Consider the following 17,307-nt stretch of genomic DNA (forward strand, 5'->3'; position numbering starts at 1 on the left):
ACGTTCTGGATGCTTTTCGCTCCGCGAGCAGCTTTTTCTGGGAGGATCTGCTCCCTGTAAGAAGCATCCGTCAGTGTGTGTGCGTCTTTCTACCTGCGGGGGAAGTGGATGTGGAAATAACACAGGCTGAGAAGTTTCCTCTTCCCCGCTCTCACCGTTCTCCTCCTCACCAGGCGTCCGCTTTCATACGGCTGCATTTGTCCTCCCCCTCCTCCACCTCTCCTCCTCCCTCTCCTGCTCACTACCACCCCCCGGCGGCTCACTGCAGGGTGACGCGCCACTGTCCTAGACTTCTGCCTCCTCACACGACCGTGCTGATCCGGCTGACGGGCTTGGATTTGGGGCCGCCCCCTTGGCCTCCCCCCACCCCCGGGGGGTGCGGGGAGAGCGGGGCGGTTGACGGGGGAGGCAAGGGTGAATGCGGCGGGGGAGGCGGGATGGACGAAAGCGGTGGGTACTGGGGGGTATATGGTTTCGGAGGCGTCTGGGTGACGAGGCGTGCTGAGGGAGTCTGGGGTGGCGGGGTGGAGAAGATGAAGTGGGTGGAGGGGGAGGCGGACGGGGACGGGCTGAGCGGGGAGTGTGTGTGCACGGCGTGGTTGTGAGAGTGTGTGTGAGCGTGGGGGTGGGGCTGCGAGTGCGAGATGGTCAGCGGGAGCTTGGCCCCTCCACCTGGCCTCCCCGCCGCGGGGTGCGAGTGGAAGAGTCCGTGTGGGGTAATGGGGGTGACAGGGGAGTGCGGGGACAGCGGCGGCGGCGTGGTGAAGCCTGACGCCATGTTGTAGCGCGGGTGCGGAATGATGACATGTTGCATCCTCTGATGCTGCTGGGTATGAGAGGGAGCGCAGCCGGACGGGCCTTGCCGTCGGGGTGCGGAGAACCTGTGCAAGAGGACGTGGTGCTGCGGGACGCTCTGCATGTGGTAGCGGTGATGGTGATGGTAAGGTGGGGGCGGTGTCTGCTGCTGCTGGTGCCCAGTAACACTGACTCCGCCTCCTCCACTGTTGGCGTGGCAATACTGGGCGTGCAACGCTTGGAGCTTGGATTGTGCCCCTGCCGTACCGCCTCCCCCTCCAACTCCTCCCGAGTCCGACTGCCCGAGGTTGGGCGATGGGGAGGGGCATGGGGAAGGGGAGGATGGGTGGGGGATGGGAGGCGCGGGGGCGGGGTAGTGGGGGGGTGATGATATCATCAGGGGACTCGGCGGACCCTGTGGAGGGGGTGAGGTCATCGTCAGGGGACCAGGAACTTTGCCTCTGCGACTGCCGAAGAAATTCCCTAGTCGGCCTCCGCCAGTCGGTCCGCCCCCTGCCGGCATCCCTCCGCCGCCCCCAACCCCTCCCCCGCTCGCGAGTGGGGAGGTGGTGACCCCTCCCTGGTTGTGACAGAGCCCCGGCCCACCCCCCACCCCCGTACCGGGGCTCTGAGTAGGGCGGTGTGGCCGGTAGGCTGCTGGAGATGTAGGAACCATGATAGGGCTGTAGGAAAGACCTCCATCAGGCAGAGGGCGCTGCTGGTGAGGCCGGGGGCTGCTAATAATGGAACCCTGAGAAGAAAAGAAGACGAGTTTAACATACTGGGTCAGCATTTACCTCAGATTCTCACAGACCATCTCATCTTTCTGATGGAAAAAAAAACCTTGACATGAATCATGCAGATTTTAGGACAAACGTGCAGAAGAATCACTGAAGAGGTTAAAAAACAGACGATAGAAATGCACACACTGAGCTCCTGAAGGTAACGTGTCTGTAACCTGCTTTTCTGCCACAGAGGAAAGTAATTATTGATGACTGAAAGATAGATCACGAAGGCCTGCCAATCAAAGTAGCCATGCACCAGATAATTGAAGTGTTAAGACGTAACAAAATCCAAAGGGACGAGCGTCTAAAGAGCCTCAAGTGGCGTCTTCTCTTCAGTCTTGTAATCCCAAGGATGGAAGCTCCCTGAACTCGAAGCTCTGACCATGATATTCTGGCTCACAAAGCTGTCAGTCATCCTTAAATCAGCTGACTAAGGTGGACTGATTCCAACAAGTGATTGAATTATTTAAACATTTTCAAATATGCCTTATAGGAGCAACTTTACACTTACGTTACTTTACATTTTATTCTTCACTTCATGTTTTACTTATTTCACAGAAAAGGCCTCAGTGCTCAAGAGAACTTTAGAGAAAGGCTGACCCGTCCTATTTTGAGGCTAACACGGTGGCTAAACTCTGAAATGAAAAAGGGTCATGAATACAATTGAAGCCACGTTTCAGCGCTCACGTCATACGTGCATAAATATTTTCACAAACACAAGTTATGAATCAGACAAACATGCATCAGCAGGGTGTGTGACAGACAGCATGCTGGGAAGTCGTGTCCCGCCCAACTTACTTCGATGGTACTGTCCAGTGACCCCACACTGTTCCTACGACCCCGCTTCCCTGTCACCCAATCAGAACGAGGCAGGTTAAAACGTGGTTGCATATGCATTCTTCACTCAGTGTAAACACAGTTTTTTCCACTCTTTGATCTGTATGATGTCATGAAAAGGGAATACCCTTATATGGTCATCACCTACACCTTCTTCCTGCTGTTCAAACTTTTTATTAATGAGGCTGACCAACCTGATATTTACATACTTATGCATCAGTGCTAATTAACAGAAGGCTGTATTACTTGTATTGGCTGATTAAATCACAGCAGTAAACCACACAGTTTCCACAGTAACTTTTTGCATTTTCATGCTGTAGTTCCTACAGTTATCCAGCAGGGGGAGACAGAGCACCACAGCATCACATCAAACTTCCATCTTACAGGCATTTTACCATTTTAGATTTCATCAGTTGCATAAGAGCACAGGTTTGCTCTGACTCGATACATCATACTAAAAACCTGGAGCTGCAGAACTTCTGTCGCAGAACAGGCAGAGCGAGAACCACACACACACACTCAAAAAAATGAATGAGGTGGATTGTTCAGTGTATATTAATGAGGTCTTACTACATTAGTTTTAGTTTGTATATGTGTACATATCGTATGTATATTTACAGTACAGTATGTTGTGTTTGTTGACATATTTTCAGGTGGAAGCAGAATATGTGAGGATTACTACTGCTGCACATGTTCCAAGGCTTTTTACACAACTTGACCAATACACTGACCAGCTCATAAAAGTCTTCAAGAAAAAAGGAGGCGTTGCAGGGAAGAAAATTAGACAAACTTTGGCCCCAGCCACACAGGTGCGTTATTCTGTTGGTAGCAAAATATTATGGCTAATAAGATCATTTTCAAATTTAAACAGCTAGTGTATGGTAGCTGCACAGTGCACTTACATTTATATTAAGCAAGACAAAGTTTGGTACTCAAAACGTTGGAAAATTTAAATTACCTAAACATATGTAAAATCTGATCCCTTGATTTAGGTTAAACCAGAAGTGAATGTTTTTATGTTATGTTTTGAATGCAAAAAAGATGATGTATTAGTTTGTCTTTACCTCCATTATGGACATATATAATGTGGTGGAAACCCTGCCCAACAGGTTAACTATTCATGTCCATGTGATGATTAGTTGGTCTTGTGTACATGTCTATCTGTGCAGTGGATATGTCATTCATTTTGCGTATAATGTGAGTTTCTGTCATCCTAAAGTATATCTGTTTTCTCTTCCTGTATCTCTGCCACTCTCTACAGAAGGAAACTATTGAAAAGGGGAGGGAGTGTGTCCTCAGGGCACTACCTTTTTACCTGAATGAAGACCCAAGCATCCTCTTCAAAGAATAATTGGTTGGTAATTTTAGTTTAGTTTTTTATCTGTATTAAACCAAATTTTGAATAACTAATGTTGTTGCATGTTGTAATGTTGTTGTTGTTGTAATTTGCATGGAACCTGTTTAAATGTTTTGGGAAATCTTCTTGTATACCCAAACTATTTCTATTTATCGTTGAATCTGTAGTCTGAAATAGTGGCGCACTGGGGTGCATGTTCCTAATATTGTGTTTACGTCATTAAAGGGTAGCTTTGGCCCTTTTTCTTTCTTTTTTTTAAAACTGGATGCCATTTTTCTATGTTTTTGTGTCTAAGCTACAGCTGTTCAGAGGGAGCTGGAACAAATTACCCTTGCTATCTTTACCATCGAAAGAGCTGATGCCAGCACTCCTCCAGCCGATGTGGGTATAACCATCTAGTGTGTCCTGCATGACCTGGAAGACCTGGCCTCTGCATGTGCACTCTTAATGGGTGGGATATATGCACTGAATCTCAGTTAACCTTAAGACTGAAAGCTTTCTTTGAAGTACTTCAGAAGCTCTTCCTTCATCTGTATGTCAGCATACTCTTGACCAAGGTACAGATGCTCAAGAATACACTGAATGAATAAGCCAACCTTTAATTTGGATGATGAATGTTCTGTCAGATGGACAGAAGTTTTTCGGAGGCTGAATGGGAATAAAATGGTAATTTGTAAATGACAGATAACGGGAAAATTACATTTAAGAGAAATTTAGAACATTTTGAAAAGTTTGTAAACTACTACAATTTGAGAGATTTTACTGTTGTGGGGGGGCTAGTAAGAGACAATCAAAAGTATTGAGATTTAAAGGATTTAATTGAGAGATGATACTGCACCAGAAATGTTGAAGGGTGGTGTGTATATTAGCGTTCAAGGCATATTGTTATGAGGTGGAAATATGTTCATATTCAGTTTGTGTTACATTGTGTGCATTGTAAAGGTAATTGCAATACATACTAAAAATAAGGGTAAGTTAGGAGGTTGATCTGATATCCTCGTGTTGGTGTTGTTCCCAGATCATCATACTAAATGTTGTTCCAGGATCAACATTGCAAGTGACCAATCAGAATGTTGTGACGTCATACTTTTGCGACTTCGGGAAAAACCGGCGTAAAACAAAAAACTGTACTTAAGCTGCCTGAAACCGCCTCTGTCCGCCGATCAACTGACCCTAACCCTAACCGTAACCCTTTAATAAACGGTAAGCAGAATTGATATTGTCCTTGCAACATTGGAATTTCATAAATGCATGAATGGCTTGGCGCACAAAAGAATAACGTCACAACAATGTGATTGGTCACTTGCAATGTTGAACCTGGAACAACATTTTCATGATGGTCTGGGAACAACACCAACACGAGGATATCAGATCATCCAAGTTGGGAATGCAGGATGAATGTATATTTTGTGGACTTTTAAAGACGAACAATTGTTTCCATGTTAAAATGTTTACATCTGAAGTTTTTTGCCCAAACACTGGTAAAATAAATGTTGACAGTGGCAAGTGTTAAATGGTTACTGCTGTGCTGTTGCAAAAAAACTGAACGCTGACAAGCTGTTTTATTGTTAGACCATAATGTTGGCAAGTTTTGTTAAAGTTTTATTTGGGATGGTGATGTAATTTTCTTTGATTGCTAATATCAGTGGACTATTTATTATTATTATTATTATTATTATTGTTGTTGTTGTTGTTGTTGTTGTTGTTACATAAATTTTTTTTTAATTGTGGCTGTTGAGGTGGACACTTCACTTTGCATTGTTAAAGGAAAGCACTTCATTGGCATTGTGTTACTGGACTGACCCTAAGCAATCATTGCAAATAGCAACTTTGCTATCCATTTTAGACACTAAAAGAAAAAAACACTCACAGACCTTACTAGCATCACATGTGCATAACTCAAGTGTCATCTTATCAATGTGTTATGTGATCTTCAATGCGTTTTTTTTTCTTCTTCTATTTCTGGTAGATACAGACATTTAATTTAAAGTCTTGATGTTGCATCTGTCTACATACTGTTAATTACTAACCCTAATGAGCTGTTGTGTTTTATTTTGGACTGGGTTTACACAAATGCTCACTGAATGTGTTGGCAATAAAAGAAATTTTTAAAAATAAGTTGGATGTACTTAATTCATTTGTGTGGAACCTGTTGACAAAATAGATTTATGTAAAACTAATTAATAAAGCACAAGGTGGCTGAAAATATAATATTTGAATTAATCTAACTTAAATTTAACATTTTACTGCCACAAATAAGAAATGTGTTGAAGTAACTAAACTATCTAACCTGAAAATATATCATCTATGTTCATACAACATAACTTGATTTAGTTAGTCTTAAATATGTCTTGTTAATCTTAAGTAGTTTTTTTTAAATTAGATGAACTAAAGATTTTTGCTTTAAACTAACATAATTCAATTTCGTGGAACCTGTTGACAAAATTTTAATTAAAGTCAACGTTTCATTTTTTTGAGTGCATCTGTAACATGTGAACAAGGTGAGCCTCGCATCGTACACCTGTCCTCACCTGTCTCTGAGAGGTCTCTGAGCGACGAGCTGAGTGCCGTGCGCTTGAGTCCGTCCACTGTTGCGTACGTGTCGTCGAGGCTCGGCCTTCCCAGGGTACCGTTCACCACCTCACTCTTTAAGGTTCCTCCACCGCTGTTTGCCCCGCCTCCTTGAGTGCCCATGCCTCCCGGTCCTCCCCCTGTCAACACGCCAGGACGCATGACGCCTTTCTGCTTCTCGAGCTCAGCTGAAAGGAAAAAAGAAAATCAGGAAAGCTGTCATTAACAACAACTCGCTGGATCGCTGTTCACTGCAGATTTGGAATCTACTGCTGGTGAAGTCAGGCGTGGAAGCTTGAAAGGCAACACATGCAGGCTAAACAATGCATTTATAACACTGAAATATTTGAATTTGCACATAAATAACTGAATTATAAGGCTGGAGCCACAGTGTCAGCAGTAAATTTCACCCATCTATTTTCTGCCCCTTATCTTGGGGTGTGGGCAGGCCTAAGCAGAGATGCTCTCCCTGTCAGACACCAGAGTGCTCTCAGCTGGACATGCCTGACACCCCTCACCTAGGACGCGTGGAGGAGGAATTCGATGTGTAGAAGGAGCAGCTCTTTCCTAAATAGCCGAGCTCCTCACACTGCCTCTAATTAAGAACCCAGAAGTACGCCACTCATATTCTTCTGCTCACTAGCCGCAGCTTGAGTCCACAGACGAAGGTCTGAATGTAGATCGATCGGTAAACCGATAGCTCAGCTACCTCTTCACCACAACAGGCAGGTACAGCATCGCTGCAGACACCACACCAATCAATTTGTCAATTTCCTGCTCCCTTCCTCTCTCAGTAGTGAACAAGATTGAGATACTTGAGCTCTTCCTCATCCTGGGGGAGCAACTCATTCCTTGGTTGCTGAAACCAGCAGCAAAAGAACTTCAGAAACCCCAAGGACGGTCCACGCTGATACTGGGAGGTGTTGTACTCGCAGACATATGGATGCTAAAATGCTAAGATGAGTTGACAGATATAATTGTTTGGCTGTTAATATATGTGAGCAGCCTGCCAAAGTGAAGTCTGTGTGTGGGAAGTTCTTCATGTACCGTGACTGCTGGCAACCGGCCTGAACTCTAATGGTATAACAATTGATGTATTATTAGCTGCAGTGAGCACAAATCCAGAAGAGAAAAGAAATGAGAAAACAGATTCTGAAAATAGTCTTCCTCCAACGGCACACCCTGTCCTAAGCCCCGCCCACAGTGCATACTCCAAATCAGCTCATGTGAAACCCCGCTCTCCAGACTCAAAGCTCTACTGGAACTCCTCCGCTGTGTATGAAAACACCTGTGATTGGCCAAGGTTTGTCTAAAGCCTGTGAGCAGAGCCCAGACGAGGTGCAGAAAAATGGTTATTTAAAAAAAAAAAAAAAAAAATTGTCCAATGAAGCGACTTTAATTAAATAGTTATTTGTACCTGTGCAGCAGACACGCTCAGAGTAAAGTATCTGGTTCTGTCCCTGTAACGATCACCGCTAACAGCTACAACCACGTCCACCACAACCTTTGTGTCCACTGCTGGTTTCAGTACTGCTTTGTGTAATTATCCTTCATTTAAGGTCCCACTGAGCCTCCCACTGCTGTGACAGGAACACTTACACTCCACCCTGTACTTCTCCATTTCCTGGACCTCTGCGATGCTCTCTCGGAGGTCAGAGGTGAAGCGTGCCCGGTCCTGCTGGCTCGGAGCGTTGAAGACGATCAGAACCTTCCTCTCTCCTCCGGGGTTCGCGGACGTCAGCCGGATACCGTGAGGATAATCTGAGTGAAACACAACACAAAGACATTCAACCTCATTAGTCCTCTGATCTCTGGAGGGTTGGGGGTTAGAAAGATGATTGTTGATTAACTTGAACTATAATAGTTTCCTAAAAAGTAAAAGGACCCCCAAATTTTGCAAACACCAGCCACTAGATGATTGTTAGCATTTGGCGCACCTGTCAGCAACATCCGGTTAGATTTGCGTCATGTTAGTGTAGCTCAAATGGTCTCAAAGTATTTAAAGAGGACATTTTGCCACGCCCTCTATTTTCGCTCTCCTCCTTTATGTTTGATTACATGATTGGTGGTGCGTACCCTGGAGCTGGGACGGAGTGCCACCAGCTGCAGCTGTTTCAGCCCAGCTCACCAGCACAATGTCATCTCTGCATCAGCAGTCAGTTGTTATCTCTGCTCCTGAGAATTCTGTTTAATCGCTCATGTTTCCCTTTGTCTGCACTTCTTTTGGTTCACCCACCTCCAGTTTCCAGACCTGCTTTGTCCTTTCGATGCTCTTCCCTGCTTCATTCTAACCCGAGCCCCAGCTTTGGTCTCAGTCTCAGGCTCTCACTTACAAATCCAAGCCTAACTCCCAGTTTTCCACCCTCCATTTCTAGCTCCTTGGTATTTTCTCTGCTAAGCTAACACCAGCCCAGCTCCTCACAGGCTCTTTGTCAGCTTCCTTGCCGTGTCTAATAAACTGTCAGTAACCTGTTTGGGGTTCAGACTGCCTCTTTGTCACGTTTTTTTGTGATATTTTTTTTCTGGTGTTGATAAATGGTCAAAATATGTAAAAGAGAGAGTGATTCAAATGAAAAAGAAAATACCTGCAACTCAAATCTGAAGTGATGATCGTGGAGGCAAGAAAGACGCTGCTGCACGCCTGCGTGCTTCAGGGGGAGCAGAGTGTCTTTTCTTGTTTTTTTGGATGTGGATATTTTTTGGAGACACAGTGGAGAGGCAGGTTACATGGCCTGCTGTGAACAGAACTCAGTGGCTGCAGTATAACATAAATAAGGTTTCCCTGCAGAGCTGAGAATAGGAATATAACTCTGATGAAGAGCACAGTAACGCTCCCTGAAAGAGGAGTTCATAGTGGGAGTCTAATCTAAGGGACATCCAGAAGGATGGATCCATTCAATTTTTTTAAAGGGCTCGTTTTGCACTGATTTCCTTCCCTCAAATCCTTCCTCACATCTCCAAGCTCTGCAAATCAAACAGATGTAATGTACGCCTCAACGTGTATGGATGGAAAGCTGGAGGCAGACATGCATTAAAAGGAGGAGCTGGGGTGGAGGTGGGTTCCAAAGTGGCTTGCAGATGTGCAGCAACTGTATGCATTAAAGCGCGTTTTATGTTGTATTGTTTTATCTGCTTGGATTGACAGTTGTACAGACCCTAAACTTTGTTCAGTAATGAAACTGAAGTAATTTAACAGCCTGTACTTTGAAAATAATGAATTGGTATTTGGAGCAATCTGTGTTATTTCAATTTCATCAGAAAACAGTGTGCTGATCTCTGAGCCTCACCCCTCCTCACGGGCGGCATTAATCTGATTGAGAAAATAAGATTTGTGTACACGCACACACAAACCTTCCTACCTGCCTCCCACGCGACGTGCGCACACACAAACACACGCACCCACGCGGCTGATGCATGACTGTGCTGATGAATCACATGGGACAATCTGTCCTGGTCTCAGTCATCAGCGCCCAAGACCCATTTAGCTCCAACTGGAGAACCAGAACTGTCAGCAACAAAAAGCACCAAGTGAACGAGCTCTGAGGCGACACTGGAACAACCGACATATACATGACACAATGTAATGTGATGCAATCCAGTCAAATACAGCGTAAGGAACAGAAGACAGCTCAAAATATTATCATCTCTGTCTCACGAAACCTACAGCCAACAGTCTTCTTTCTTTTTCAGAAGGCTGCCAAAGTTTAGTTTTAGCCATGATGATGCTGAGAAATAAAAATAGGAAATCTTTATATCATGTGTTTATTGAGACTAGGATGTCATGGCTGTGAATCAGTTACCTTAATGTTCATCACAGCAGCTCATGAGACTGTCCAGTCCTGCTTTATGGCTGGAAATATGATGTGAGAGCAAACCAAGAATCATCAGCTTTCTTACAGCTTTGGTTTGATTACTCCCCCTGGATATTCTTCTTGTCTAGTACGGCTTTAAACTGATAGCTTGTTGTTGTTAAAGAACCTTTCACTCTGAAACCTAAACTGAATTAAAACGAAATAAAAACAGAAGCTAAAGAAAATGAAAACCCTGGAACTCTATTCTTCACATCTCTGGTATGGAACAGTTGGTTAAGTTAAGGAAAAGATTCAAATAGACTCTAACATAATGCTGACCACAGGTTTGAAAGCAAATGTCTCACATGATCACAAATATTTGTCTGTGTAAAGAGCTCCTTTAACTCTGTGAACCATACAAATGGCTGTTTGTGCCATGATTAGTAGCACTGCCGGACACATCACAGTGGTCTGCCACAAGAAACACACTGCAAAGACCCACACCACTGCCAGGTGAGAGCAGAAGAGATGAGAAAGCCGAGCATTGAGAATGCGGCTAAACCTGTGACTCTGCAGAGGTTGTTTCAGAGTTAATGTGAGTGTGTGGAGCAGGCTTCATCCATGTGTGCCGGCACAGTCTCAGAGATAATCTTATGGCTCCCTACAGGTATGTAATGTCCCTGTTAGGTAAGCCACGAGTTTGTGGGCGGCTCTGCTACATAATAAACAACCTCTTTCTGAATTTGGGAGCTGAACTCTCTCTCTGAGCGAGGCTTCCTGTTAACAGGTGCTCAGGCAGATCTGAAACGCCAACAGCTCCAATCTGCTGCATGCAACTGAGAGCCAATTCATCTCTGAAGAAGTAGAGTCTTGGAAAACATGCACACTTGTGTCAGGAATGACAGGAGATTGCATAATCGTGAGCTGTGCAGAGGCGCAGTCTGATTTTACCCAAGCAACACAGGAGGATTTCTATTATATCAGGAATGCTCCCGAGAGCGAATGAAGCTCTGTGGAGCTGTGGGATACACAATGGCATTTTGGGGGGGGTAATCTTTTTTTCTTCTGATGACGTCATGGCAACAGCCACGGTAAAGCCTCCATGATGTGAGGCATACAGCCTCCTCAGAGCATCACCTTCAACCACCACCAGCAGCTGCTTCTTATACACAAATGTTTCTGCTGTGGTTTCACAGACACTCCCACTGTCTCGTTAGATTTTTTATTTTTAACAAGGTACAACAGCCGTCTCCTTTTGTAAATCCTTAATGGACCAATCGGTATGCATTAGCATGAGTTATCTTCTAATGCTGCTGAGGAAGGACTGCTCAGTGACATTTGACAGACTGGATAGTTAAAGCTTACATGTTATGGACCTCATTTATTTTAGCGTCTTTGAGCAAATGTGATGCTGGGGTATGAAATTAAAGTACACTAATATTTTGTTTATTTAGATGTTGCATGAAATTGCTAGGCAGGTTAACTATACCGGTTGGTGGTACTGTGGTAATGTTTAGTAATGCACTCTGTGGGACTGGTGCAGAGCAGCTGTGGTGTTCATGGTCAGTGACATGAACACCACAGCTGACAGCACAAAGTTCAATTAAATTTAAGATGTTGATGCTTACCCTAATCAAAACAAATAGACGCCTCAAGGTGCTTCATATTGTATGTAAAGACCCAACATTAGCACAGAGAAAACCCCAGCAATCAGATGAGCAAGCACTTGACGACAATAGAAAGGAAAAACTCCCTTTTGACAGGAAGAAACCTTTGGCAGCCATCTGTGACAGTTGGGGGTGATGGAGGAAAACGGGACAAAACAGAGTGGAATAAAAGCCACGAGAGTCTGTGTAATATCTGTTTGGATGTTGCTGAAATCAGTTGGTTAGATGCCCTTTGAAGAGTACTTTACTCTTTTCCTTTTGTACTCTGATTACAGTTCAGCATCTGTACTTTTTCTCATGTAGTTCAGTAAAAAAGTTGAATCAGTACTTCAACCTTCATCAGAATATTTGTCAGGACAAGTACCTGCACTTTTATATGAGTGTTTATTTTGGCCACCTCTGTCAAACAGGGTTAATGTCGTAAAGTGGCACATTTTAATCCAAACAATCTTTTCTTGACCAAATCGAGTGTTTTTTACTGTCTAATCATAACTACTGACTGAAAGCAGAAATAAGAGACTGACCACAGTGGTTTAGCTGTTATGGCTGTGATTTATGTTACAGTGTTCTCTGTAAAACAGGACTACTGTCCCTCAGACCAATACTGTAGCAGCCTGTACGACAGAGAGAGTCACCAAAGGATGCTCGGTGTGCAGCTGGACACCTCTGGGGCTGAATACATCCAAACACTGTAAAATGTCCAACTTTATACAAATAAAGAAAGAAAGACATTTAAAGCCTGACACAAAAAGCTGTGAGGTGGGTTACTTTTTATAACTCGGATATCTGGTTACTGGAGTTATGGGTGCAGCAGCTTACACTGACAGACTTCCTCACTGTCATGAACCTTTCCGTCCATCTTCGTGCAGTTGGTCTCCTCTGGAAAATAGTTTAATGTAGTTTTCTTACAAATAATACGGCTTACAGTGTCACCTATTAGCTCGTTTACTGTTTGCACACTTTTAATTCGAAGATGAAAACTGCCGGCTCCAACAATAAATAAATAAATAAACAACACGGCAGGTAGCAAAATGCTAGCACTGGGGATTCAAAATGTTCAAAAAGTGTGAGACACATGGTTGATTCCATAATCTGAGGACATCAGGAAACCCCAGTGCACGCGCGAGAGACACGGTGTGGATTTGTGCCCTTTTAACTGCACCCAGCAGTGGTGGTGGTGTAGGCACTTCTAGGTGCTTCTACATCACTTAGCTGTTAAGATCCATTTAATGGCTTCAAATGAGACTTTAGTTTTGTGTCAGCTGAGATTTTGTGGGAGGTTCTGCATCGTTTCACGTACATATTTATACATACAGGCTCTTTGAGAGAAAGGGGTGGGTATGTAATTTCAGAGCCGAACTCTCTCTCTGAGTGAGAGATCCTGTTAACAGGCGCTCAGGCAGATTTGAAACACCTCCAACTCCAATCTGCTGCGTGGAGCTGAGAGCCAATTCATCTCTGCTGAAGAAGCAGAGGCTTGGAAACCACACACGCCCACACACACAAACAAACATAACTCTATAGGACTGTGTTAACGTTGTTATTGAAAAATGTTTTGAGAAACGTTGTCAAGCAGCCTCGTTTTCAGGTTGACAGACGTATATTTAGGAAATCCTGTGATGTGCTTCCACCGTTCCTTTCAAACACGGCTTGTGTTGTTGGTGCTGTGCTGACTGACGGTGTCTGTCTTTTAAAGAAACGGCTGGCAGATCATTGTAATTGGAAAAGGAAGTAAAATAATCTTTTGCCAAGTGATTATTAACAGATTGTTGAGAATATTTCCAACTAGGACAGAACCTCCAATTTTTGTTTTTTATATGAAATCCAAGAGAAAGTGTCCTGCTCGTACCAAACGAAGGCACGTGACGTGAAAAACACAGCCTGTCGTGTAAATGTTGGTCAAGCTTTTACAAAGGAGCTGCAGTTTTAATTATTAACCCACTGAATGCATAAGAAATAAGAACATGTTCTTTTGTGTTTTGACTGCCATATCTAAGCCATTATTAACTTTCAGGTAAGTTAATGTATTTAATGTTTCCCCTTTTTCGACTCGCTGACATGTATAATATGTATTACCCACCTGACGGCTGTGTCTGGATGTTTTATGGCACCAAACTGCAAAAACTCACCTTCACAAGTCCAAAGGATGAGAGAGATGTAACCTAAAGACGGCATTTGTGGCTGGTTGGTTCAACACTTGTGAAATGCCCCAACAGACACCAGATGTATTGTGATAATGTTAAAGACGGATCCTGATGAATTCCCATGACTCCGACATTTGGGACGGTTTTTATTTGAAGCATCGCAGACATGCTGAGTGACACAGGCACCTCCCAGGGTGACGTCTCGTCTCCTTAAACCCTCCTTGTGGATATGCTGTTACCAGATCGCTACACGTAGCTACGCTGCAGCTTTCCGTCCCCTCAGACTGTACACACAGCAGCTGTACAGCCCTTGAGTACTAACTCTGCATCTGTTAAACCTCTGTGAACCTTCTTTACATTCTGCCATGAGTACAGCGATAACACAATGACAACCTGCAGCCGTGTAGCCTCGTCCGTTAGCATGGACGGAGAGTCTGACATTATGATCAAAGAAATCAAGAAAGCTTCATTTTGAACTCAGCTGGTATTTTACTGTAGCTGATACCTCCAATATAAGGAAATGGAGGCACATTAGTTTAGACTTTCCACATTTTTTAACGTTTTCAGTTCCCATATTCATAACTTTTATTTTTATTTCTTAAAACATGAAGTTAACTAGGAGGTATTTGCTTACTGAAGCAACTAACACTTTCTCCATTTCCCCTGCAATCAGCGATACCAAATTACGTAGGACGTTCTTGGAAAGAGACCTGCAATTATGTGAAAAGCTGCCACAAAATTAGCAGGAAGTTGCAGGACTTGTAAATTAAACCGTTGTAATTCTACAGAGATTCAGCATGTTCAGATTCAGAGTTTCTCATAAAGAATAAAGTATTTGAGTAGCTCGACAACAGCAGCATCTTTTTCAGTGGGATGTCAAAAATATGCTTGGAAATATCCTTAAATCGAGCAAAGCCCTGAGAAATGAGCTGGCAAATCCATACAGACAACACGTGTGCAGCAATCAGGGTATTCATATATTTACAGCACCATGTGTTTCATGCATGTGTGACTGTTTTCAGTGCGCCTGCTGACTGCTGGGTAAAAATAGAGTCAAGCAAGTACAAAAAAGAAAAGGAGACATAGAGACCAAAACGAGAGAGGCGGAGGAAGATGGATGAGAGGAGGCAGCAGAGAGCAGTACTTACAGGTGTTTTGGAAAGTGTGGACCTGCATGTCGACCAGAGGAAACGATTGTCTGAAGCTGTACGTCACAGAAGTCTTCTTCTTTTGGAAGATCTTTGTCACCTGAGGAGGAGGAATTAAAATAAGGGAAAAGAAGGTAAAGAAGTCCTGCGTGAAAATACACACAAACACCAAAACACCGACAGGTACTGTGTCGAAAACAAGCAGATGTGCATCTGTAAAAAAGTTTAAAAAAGAAACAAGTGAAAAGAGAATATAATTAAAATCTCTCCGTGGGAAGCTCCTGGTGACTGCAGACACAAAACACTGTCTTCCCTCAGAGAGTTCAAACCATAACCAGCGAGTGAAGACTAAACGAATCAGCGAGTGGAGAAAAACGAAGGTCAAAGGTCGAAATCTAAACCAAGCTCTCCCAGCTGATAAACCTGGGGCCTGTCTCAATGTGCGTACTTGTGTTCTCGTGTACTCGTGATACGGCATCAGTCGGAGACCAAGTACTGTTCCAATTCGAAGTACGCATCAAGCCGAGAACGCGAAAAAGTCCCGGATGTGTTCTCCGCCCGTTTTATCGAGCATGCATCGGTGGTGACTTGTGTGGACTTAGTACAGCTAAATATCCCAGAATGCATTTCGTCCAAAACTCAAACGCGGCAATGGCGGACGAGCGGGGCTAAAAACGTTTAAATATTACTCTTTCTGGGTCACAAAATAAACTTTTAAGTTATTTTCAAGCGTGTAAACTTCAAATATCTGCTCGATTTATCAAGATATCATATATTTCCAAACGCGCTCCGATGTTTTCGGAGACATCCGTGACCCGCCAGCTCCATAGCAGACAGCGAGGTCGAGGACTCCCGGCACATTGTTTCCAACCCCCCCCCCCCGCGGTCTTTTCGCTACTCAGGTTAAACAAACCCCAGCAGCTGTCTATTGTATTGAGTGTCCACTACAATAAAAATAAAAGCGTTCTAACATCTCACCTGCTTGTTTTTATTAAGACATACATGTACACTATTTTTATTAATAGAGATTTCACTGCTGAGGTTAAACATGATATATAAGTCACGATTAAATCGGGCTGTGATTAAAGTTCAGCTTCATAACATATTACTCACAGTTAAATTAAGAGGGGACGGCAGTAAAAACTCCGGACCTGTGACATCATCAAGTACGCTGGTCTTCCAATTGTCCGTGCTCGCGTTCTCGGCAAGTCCGGACTCGCGTACTTGAGAATTGAGAAAGGGCCCTGGACTTCTTACTGATTTTGCTTCAGCTACTAAATCTTAGCAGCACTGCCTAAAAACATAACAGCAAAAATCAAGCAGCATCTGACCAGAAAACTGAGAATTTGAGCCAAATACTGAGCGTCTCCTTAGCTGCAGTTTGGTCTCCACTCTCTCCAGTTCAGCTGCACTCGCTCACTCGACTCTAAACTCTGCAGTTTGCTGCTGAGCAGGTTGTTGAAGCATGCATGACGAAAACAGCGGAGAAAACCAGAAACGTAAAGTCTCAGTGGAGAAACATGAGACCCGATGGGTAAAACTCGCTGACAAATCCTGGTTTTTTTGGTCTTTTCTCGTAAAGTCGCGCTGTCAGACTTCCTGACATTTCTGGAGCACTGCTTAAACATGAGCAGGGCATTATGGGATAAAATGGTACTCCAGTGATGCAAAAATCCTTTTATCTCACATGTGAGTGAATCTTAAGGTTGTGCAAGAATCGGTGGTCACACTGGTCCTTAAATGGTGCAATAACCAAACACACACTCTGCAAAGTCACACTAAATGACTCTGTTTTCCACTAAATCCACAGCTGACGGGCCAGAAGCGCAATGCAAACTGAAACCTAACCTTGGTTTAGATTTAAGTGAGTTGTTCTGGTGACTTTATATCCCTGTGAGAAGCAAAAGCACATGTCACACACAGAGTGCATCGTTTACCATAAGCAGGTCGTTGAACAGGAAGACTTCTCTCTGGTGGACGCCGCTCCTCTGAGCTCTGTTTGGATCAGGAACCTCGAACAGCTGACAGCAGCACACCAACCTGCGATGAGGCAGCGACAGCACCTGCAACACACACACAGACAGACACACACTTCTGTGACCTGCCCTGTATCAAAAGGTTATTATGTACTAAAAAAGAGGCAGGGATAAAAAAAGAGCATAATTGTAGTTAAATGCAATGATTTATGTTAAAGCATGTCGGATTTTTGATC

General features: G+C 43.9%; 1 protein-coding gene across 2 annotated transcripts in view; it reads right to left on the bottom strand.

Annotated features, from left to right (window-relative positions):
- Positions 1-301: 301 nt before the first annotated feature.
- LOC146611446 (IQ motif and SEC7 domain-containing protein 2-like) overlaps positions 302-17,307 on the bottom strand; it is a 164,063-nt gene continuing 147,057 nt past the window's right edge. For both annotated transcript variants that reach the window (XM_085344124.1, XM_085344123.1), the window contains 6 exons: positions 17,033-17,158; positions 15,096-15,195; positions 7,945-8,106; positions 6,306-6,533; positions 2,379-2,428; positions 302-1,546 (listed from right to left, as the gene is read on the bottom strand). In XM_085344124.1, coding sequence (XP_085200250.1) covers positions 302-1,546; positions 2,379-2,428; positions 6,306-6,533; positions 7,945-8,106; positions 15,096-15,195; positions 17,033-17,158 — 1,911 coding nt within the window. The remainder of the gene's footprint in view (positions 1,547-2,378; positions 2,429-6,305; positions 6,534-7,944; positions 8,107-15,095; positions 15,196-17,032; positions 17,159-17,307) is intronic.

The sequence above is a fragment of the Diplotaxodon limnothrissa genome, linkage group LG20, assembly GCF_057381915.1.
Source record: "Diplotaxodon limnothrissa isolate DT_005_m linkage group LG20, D_limnothrissa_male_GT1.1, whole genome shotgun sequence".
Classification (NCBI taxonomy): Eukaryota; Metazoa; Chordata; class Actinopteri; order Cichliformes; family Cichlidae; genus Diplotaxodon; species Diplotaxodon limnothrissa.